Source organism: Argentina silus (assembly GCF_951799395.1).
Source record: "Argentina silus genome assembly, chromosome: 10".
NCBI classification, from domain to species: Eukaryota; Metazoa; Chordata; class Actinopteri; order Argentiniformes; family Argentinidae; genus Argentina; species Argentina silus.
Window position 1 is genome coordinate 15632789 of NC_139664.1, and position 8135 is coordinate 15640923.

Genomic DNA, 8135 nt, shown 5'->3' on the forward strand with positions numbered 1-8135 from the left:
GGACAAAGATCAAGTGTTGTCGGACACAAATTGTACACGACAAATTGCTGATTCTCTGAAATGTATAATTCGCCACACAGGTCTCCAAGGGAACTGTCGGGAGAAATGATCACTGAAAGAAAGGTTGGGCATTTTTTTTTCTCTCGCTCTCTCTCTCTCTCTCTCTCTCTCTCTCCCTCTCTCTCTCTCTCTCTCTCTCTCCCAGAAAGGAAAGAAATCCACCCTCCGCAAAAAAAAAAAAAAGGCCAAACTTGGCCGTGGCAAAACACCCAGTATGTGACATACATTTGTCTACGACGTCCTTCCCCGCCTGTGTGTGCTGTGCTATAACAAAGTGTTCTCTCTTTGTCAGCCGACGGCACTGTCTGAGGAGGAGACACATCATTGGTGCTCTCTGAGGGAAGGAGAATGAGAGTGGGCTGCACTGCAGTCACAGTCACGGCTGTCAGACGCTCGCATTAGAAACCCTCATGTTTATAGCATAGCATAGCATGCTGGTAATACATTATGGGGCCTGTATTATGGCAATAACCAGACCCATTACTGGAACGCGGCCCTTCAATCTTCCACTGCTAATGTGGTCATGAAGCTACTTCCCATCACAGAGATGCCATGCGGGAGCGCTCGTCTACTACGGCGGCGGGCATTAACAGGTGACATTGGTTTCCGCTGGGTCACTTAGTTTATTGCCCTGCTGTGAAACATGCGTGAGGTACGAACTTAAATCCACAGCGACTCGACTCGAGAGGTGCAGCCATCAGCCATCTTGTCTGGATGGAAAAGGTCAAATGAAAAGATAAAAGGATACAACTGATGGAGTGACTGTGTTGTTCATCTACACCCCCCCCACCCACCCCCCCATCCCCCTCCACCCCCATGTTTCTCTTTCCCTCTTCTGTCCGTCTCCCTCTCTTCATCTCTCTCCCTCTCTCTCTCACTGTGCCCCCTGGCCGGCAGACTTGATAAAGAGGGAGCTGCAGCTTTGCAGAGAGCAGAGTAATAAATTTGCTGCAGATGCATTTGTGAAGCATGAAGGATTGGGGCATCTTTCCTGGCTGCCGTCCTCTTGCGGCTTAACCAGGATAATTAAGCATGTCTGAGTTGTGCTGAGGCGGCAAATTTGACACACACACACACACACACACACACACACACACACACACACACACACACACACACACACACACACACACAGCAATGGGGAGAGAAGGAGAGAGAGACAGGGAGAGAGAGAGTGAGGATGGAGAGAGGGGTAAGAGAGAGAGAGAGAGAGAGAGAGAGAGACCTTCAGGCTGTGTCTCCTTACTGAAAGCTGCAGTCCAGACAGAGTTACTGAGGTGTCCTGGGAGTATGTGTGTGTGTGTGTGTGTGTGTGTGTGTGTGTGTGTGTGTGTGTGTGTGTGTGTGTGTGTGTGTGTGTGTGTGTGTGTGTGTGTGTGTGTGTGTGTGTGTGTGTGTGTGTGTGTGTGCGCGCGTGCGTGCGTGCGTGCGTGTCTGCGTGTGTGTTTGCAAGCATGAGTGTGTGCGTGCAATGCCTGTGTGCGTGTGCATATGTAAAACTCGTCTCTGACCTGAGGAAGATCCTAGGATCGAAACATTGACTGTTGCTAATAAAAACCGGTACGCGGTTGAGCATTTGCGTACGTGAGCTCTACTTCAATTTATTTAACACTTGTCTAGACACCAACCCCAAGCGACGTACTCTGAAAGTCACCGTCTGCCAGTCACAATATGGGTCCACATACAGAGGTAATCTAGCAACACGAGGCTGGAGATACCATCATATTTGTACAGGTTCATTCCTAGGAAGGGTGGCGCAATGCTTGGCTGTGTCTTTTCGCTGGAACTACGGTAGAGCACTGTATACACAGGGAAATGAAAGCTTTCCCGGTCAGAGCCAATATGGCAGTTCTGGTTAGCTAGCTATTGTTTTCCTAACATAACGAGCCTCCCATTACATTTGGAAAGCTGGACTGAGTTTCTGCACTGAGGCAAATCCAGGTTGTTTTAACATTGGCACACCCAAGCCTGTCCTCAGGTTTCACACCCAAGCCTGTCCTCAGGTTTCACTCCACGTCCTGCTTTCACTATCACTTCCGACACTCCACCCACGCTGAAACCCACACACACACTCAACACCTCCGGTACACGTTACAGAACATCACCAGCACACGCCTCCAAGTGTCCTAAACCTCAATACCTTTAAAAAATTCATCATTTCATCATTTGGATCCGAGTCAGAAACACTGTGCGTCGGGCCTGGAAAACCCAAACATCCTTACATGACACTGCTTTATTGGAGTGTGTTTACAAAGCTTTAGGCTACTCATGCTTGACAGTAAACTCAACTTATGATGAATCACTAGACTAGACAATGGGATGGCTCTCGGTAGGGTTACACACAAGCCCCAAACCAAATTCCTCTGCTGTGGTGTACTGAGGCACAACTAATAATCACCCAAACTCGGCCTATTTAGGTCAGTGTAAACTTGTGGCTCTATGGGTGGGTGGCCGACTTGTAAATAGGCTTATTGTGAGTAAACAAATCAGAGGCAATCAGTCTGAGGGAAGGGAACAGGACGGGCGATATGACTCACCCTGCGCTGCTCCGACACCATTGTGGAGGGAGCGGTGAGGAAACGCCTACCGCTATTTTTACTTCAAAACACACACAGACACACAGACACACAGACATACAGACACACAGACACAGACACAGATACACAGATACAGACACATACACAGAGACACAGACAGACACAGAGACACAGATGCAGACAGATAGACACAGACAGACAGACAGACAGACAGACACAGACAGACAGACAGACAGACAGACAGACAGACAGACACACAGACACACAGACACACAGACACACACACACACACACACACACACACACACACACACACACACACACACACACACAGGGGTGTCCTGACAGTTACAGATGGCTGCCCCCTCTTAGCCAACTCTGGATGTCATCAGTCCAGTGTGAGGAGCCTCTCCAGTCTCTTCAGCTCTGGAGGCCTCCTGCAGGCCTGTCAGCATCATGGGCCCCCGCCATGGAGCCCTGACATTAATATATGAACATGTTTACACATGTAGTCCCACTGACCTTCTAACTTTAACCAGCCCGCCACTGTATATCGACATACTACATACTGATTGCTAATGAGTGCCCGGGGCCAAGGGTAGCGGAGTCCTATATAATCATCATGGTCACTTTATAGATGAACTTTACCAGGCTCAAACAAACATTAGCAGCGGCCCATGCAGATCGATTGTGGTGGTAGCCCGCTGTGAGAGGGGGTGGGGAGAGAGAGGGGGACGGGGGGGATGGGGGGGGGGGGGACGGGGGGGGAGATGGAGGAGAGTCCGGGCTCTGCTCCACTCTCCCTCTGAGAGATATAAACACATGCAGGGCTCTGGTTTAGTATGCAGCCCTTCCTCCTGCCTCCTGCTCGCTGTGCATTCCATTCCAGGCAGGGGAGCAGAGAGCAGGGGAGAGACAGCCTGTGAGAAAGGACGAGAGCGGAGGAGGAAAGGAGGAGGGAGGAGGGGGGAGAAGAGAGAGAGAGAGAGACAGAGAGAGAGAGAGAGCAGGGCTGACAGGGGTAGGTAGGGGGATAGCGCCACACAATGAAACAGGGACCTAAACAGTGCAAAGTGAGGTGGGCAGGAGGGAGAGGAGGACACTGAGAGAGAAATGAGAACAGAGATGAGGAAAACAGAGTTGGAGGGGAGGAGGAGAGTATGGGGGGGGGAGACAGAGAGAGAGAGAGAGCTTAATAATTATAATACAAGTGTTTATATTTGTGTTTTTATCTCATTTTGAAAGAGCAAACTTGATATGTTAATGGGTGTTCAGATTTGTCACTATTTCATGGTCTGCAGTCCTCTGTTTTTGCTGTGAAAAGCAGGAACCCAGACTACATCAGACTGAGGAGATTGTGGCATTATTATTTTTGCAGGAAACACGGAGTAGAGGAGACATATCCCCTGGCTGTCCCCTAGGATACAGAGAAATGGTAGTTCCATCCACCAAACAGAGAGGAGTTACCCAGGGCAAGGATTCGTGGGGGGAATGCTGATCTGGCTAAAAACAACTACAGTAATATCATCCCCACCAGAAACAACTTTAACAAAACCACCAATAAAAATGGCAATGAACTGCTACAGCTTTGTCGAACGCTGGGTCTGTAAATTAAGAAATAGGAGTAATAGGAATGAAGTAATAGTAATATCAAGAGTTGGACTTGCTGAAGCAAGCCTGCTAATTACCAGAAACCAGATCAGTTTTGTCAGATCTGGCCGAGAAAAATACACCCCAAAAAGACTAAAATGATGATACTCCAAAAAAGATCCAGATTTCAGGGAAACAGATATACATTTTTACTGGGTTCCACTTACATAGAACACACACACACACACACACACGCACACACACGCACACACACGCACACACACGCACACACACGCACACACACACACACACACACACACACACACACACACACACACACACACACACACACACACACAAGTACAGAGAAAAAACCCAAACAATGCATGCAGAGCAGAATAAGGCTAATTTCCCCTTCCAATTAATATCCCAAAAAGATCCATTAAATTCTATAATCATCTGAAGTCATTCCTACCACTACAAAGCTCTTCAAATGCCAAATGAAAAAGTCCCCTCAGCAAGCTGATGCTGAGGCTCAGTTCATCTACCCCTTTCAATCCTACAAAGCCTCAGGAAAAGCACTCAGACAATCTGGTCCAACCAAATTGAAACAAAACACAAAACACAAATATATCACCTATTGGAATGAGACAACAAAGAAACAAATGCTATACGGCCCTAAAGAGACAGACTACCTGACCACCGTGACTGACCGGAATCGGAGGAGACCGTGACGATGTACAGACTCAGTGAACGCAGCCTGGCAGTAGAAACAGGCCGCCACAGTCAGACCTGGCTGCCCAGCGGAGACAGGCGGGGGGACGCTCTGCCCCCAGAAAGAGGTAGAGACAGAGCTACACTTCCTCCTACGCTGCATCACGGATGCAGGAATAAGAGCAACATTCTTTCCCCAAATGACACGGCACTACAATGGATTTAACACACAAACAGACAAGTGCTGCATACTGAACCACCAAATACGTGGTGGGCTGCCACAACCTTAAGGTCAGCCTGTGGAATGACAAGCCGGAACAAAACTAGTGGCCTAGTACTAGTACTAGTTGTTATTGTTACCACTATTCATATTGTTACTGTTACTGTACGTTACTGCTTTTGTTCATTATAGATCATCATTGTCCTTTCTGTCATTATTGATTTAGAAGTTCCTATATGTGTGCTTTGGCAATGTAAGATGTCTTACCATGCCAATAAAGCTTATTGAATTGAGGAGAGTGAGAGAAGTAGAGAGAGAGAGAGAGAGAGAGAGAGAGAAGGATAGAGTGAGACGGATAGAGAGATAGAGAGGGCAGAGAGAGAGGGAGAGAGAAAGCGAGAGAGAGAGAGTGAGAATGAAGGAGAGAAGGAGAGGGGAGGCGTGGGAGAGGAGAGTCTGCCAGGAGTGGAGGAACTTGGCTGCCTCAGCTCCCTCTGTCCCCATGGCGCAACCTCCAGCTCTGTCCAAGCCCTGTACCCATCCGTCCGTTCGCCTGTCTCTCTCCCAAGCCTGGTCCGCTCTCCCTCTCCCTCTCCCTCTCCCTCTCCCGGTCCCTGTGCCTGCCCAGACCAGCCAGGGCGAGGGGCAGCCTCCCTCCACTGCTCCCAATCTGTCTCCACCACCCAGCAGCTGCTCATGTCCTCAGGAGAGATGAGCCACTGCGCTACCACACACCCAGCACCACAGCACCCCGGCCCCGGCCCCGGCCCCAGACTCAAACTAATGATGCACCATTACAGGACGTACAGTACTGATGGCCAGCTTTGTCACGCAGGGAAAAACATGTTCCGAAACAATAAGTGAGAGACCAGGCCCAGAGCTGGTAGCCTGGCCTGAGAATAAAGATGTGGGCCTTGTTCCAGGACTTTTCAAATGAATCCTTCCTTGCAATAGGCCTAATCACTGATAAAACGCACCTTACAGCAACCCAGTCAGAACTGTGATTAGCCTACTCTACAGGAGGGAGGAAGGAGCGATTCAATAATCCTAAGTAATGGAATGGAGCCATGGACACAGCCTGAGGATCCCTCATTGGTCTAGGTCAGCTACAGTGAGATGCTACAGGCCATTCTTTTGTCATTAATTTCAGCACTACTCGAAAATGGCAACTCATTCCCAACACAGATAACAAGCCAGCTTTGAAAATCATCTCTTCACCTCTGTAGGCGACACACACACACGCACACGCGCACGCACGCACGCACGCACACACGCACACACGCACACACACACACACGCACGCACACACACACACACACGCACACGCACACACACACACACACACTCACACACAGACACACTCACAAACACCCAAGTTAATTGACAATTCCAAAGAGCATGGCCCCAGGAGTGTGTGTGCGTGTGTGTGCGTGTGTGTGTTTGTGTATGTGTGTGTGTGTGTGTGTGTGTGTGTGTGTGTGTATGTGTGTGTGTGTGTATGTGTTTGTGTGTGTGTGTGTATGTGTGTGTGTGTGTATGTGTGTGTGTATGTGTGTGTATGTGTGCGCGCGCGCGCACGCGTGTCGTCGGCTCGCATTGGCGTTTAAAGCACCCTGTTGCTGTAAACAAACCCTCGCGTTAACCTTGCTGCTATCGACCACTCCATGTGTTTGTTTATTCCTGCAGCTGAACGACTTCCCTGCTTCCATCCCCTGGGCCTGAGAGTGAAGCGGAGCTCGCTGACCAGGACTGACCCTGAGCCACTCAACCACCCTACCTCCTCAACAACAGCCTGGCTGGCAGAGGCCTGGGAGACTGAGAGCTCTCCTCTCTTCTCCTCTCCTCTCTTCTCCTCTCTTCTCCTCTCCTTCACTCCATGAAATTATCAACCGTAAACAACAACAAGACTCTCCAGAGAGATATAGCCCCGGTGTCGAGAGCGCCCTTGAACCGTCTTCCACAGAAGATCTCGTTAGATATACAATACAGACAGCACAACACAGATATCCACAATACGTGGCACAACACTGATCTACAGATCAACAGATATTGTCGGTTACATGCTCTTAATAATGTATGTGTGTACATGTGTTGCATTACAAGTGACTTGGTAATGACTGAACAGGCTGTTGTGAAGGTGTGGAGAGACACATCAAACACAGACTAAACATGGACAACTCTGGGCTTTTCTAATTCTGTCACACGCTGAATCTGTTTCCCTGACAACTGCTCTGTACGCTGCCACCAACATTAGAAAACAGAACAACAACAAAAAAAAAAATCTAAATGATTTTCCCGTGATGACTGGTGTTGGGGAATGTTAGAATGATACGTTAGAAGTAGATTTGCTGCCTTTGTTTTTTGGAACATCTTTCGATCTCTGAGCGCTCTATGACTCTCGTAGCTACGTCCCTCCTGATACACCAAAACATAGAGAATAGAACAGTTAGTTATTAGTCACATTACTAATACCCCCCCCGCCCCACACACACACACACACACACACACACACACACACACTCACACACACACACACACACACACACACCCTCCCCATTTACCTGTGAAAGCATTTGTGGCCGGTAAGTCAGCTTCCTGCATACTGCTTCCCCAGCAATGCCTGCGATCCCAACGTTAACCAGTCCGAGCGGGGGCGGGGGCGGGGGTGGGCTGCTGGGAGTGACGTGCCAGTCTCACTTCCATCTTCTCCTCAAGAGTCCATGTCACATGTGACTGTCCCACCTGGCTGGCCCTGCTGTGCGCCGCTCCACTGTGCTGTGCTGCCTGGGAAAGAGGCCGGTTCTGACTGGGGACAGACAGACGGGTGAAGGGGGGGGGGGGGGGGGGGGGGAGGCTGGATGTCGAGGGGTGAGGGGTGAGGGGCGAGGGGCTCCTGTCTCTGAAGTCACTGAGCTCTGGAGGTTGGGGTGGGGGCGTGGGTGTGGTGGTGGTGGGGGAAGGTTCTGCTTATCCTCCCAGCCACAGACATCCGGCCATGGCCCAAACTCAGAGAG

At 49.7% G+C, this 8135-nt stretch overlaps 1 protein-coding gene across 1 annotated transcript in view; it reads right to left on the reverse strand.

Annotated features, from left to right (window-relative positions):
• Positions 1 to 7779, reverse strand: part of LOC310811090 (low-density lipoprotein receptor class A domain-containing protein 4-like) — a 44829-nt gene extending 37050 nt beyond the window's left edge. Inside the window, exon 1 of the mRNA XM_083679113.1 lies at positions 7683 to 7779. Coding sequence (XP_083535239.1) covers positions 7683 to 7722 — 40 coding nt within the window. The 5' untranslated portion in view covers positions 7723 to 7779. The remainder of the gene's footprint in view (positions 1 to 7682) is intronic.
• Between the last annotated feature and the right edge of the window lie 356 nt (positions 7780 to 8135).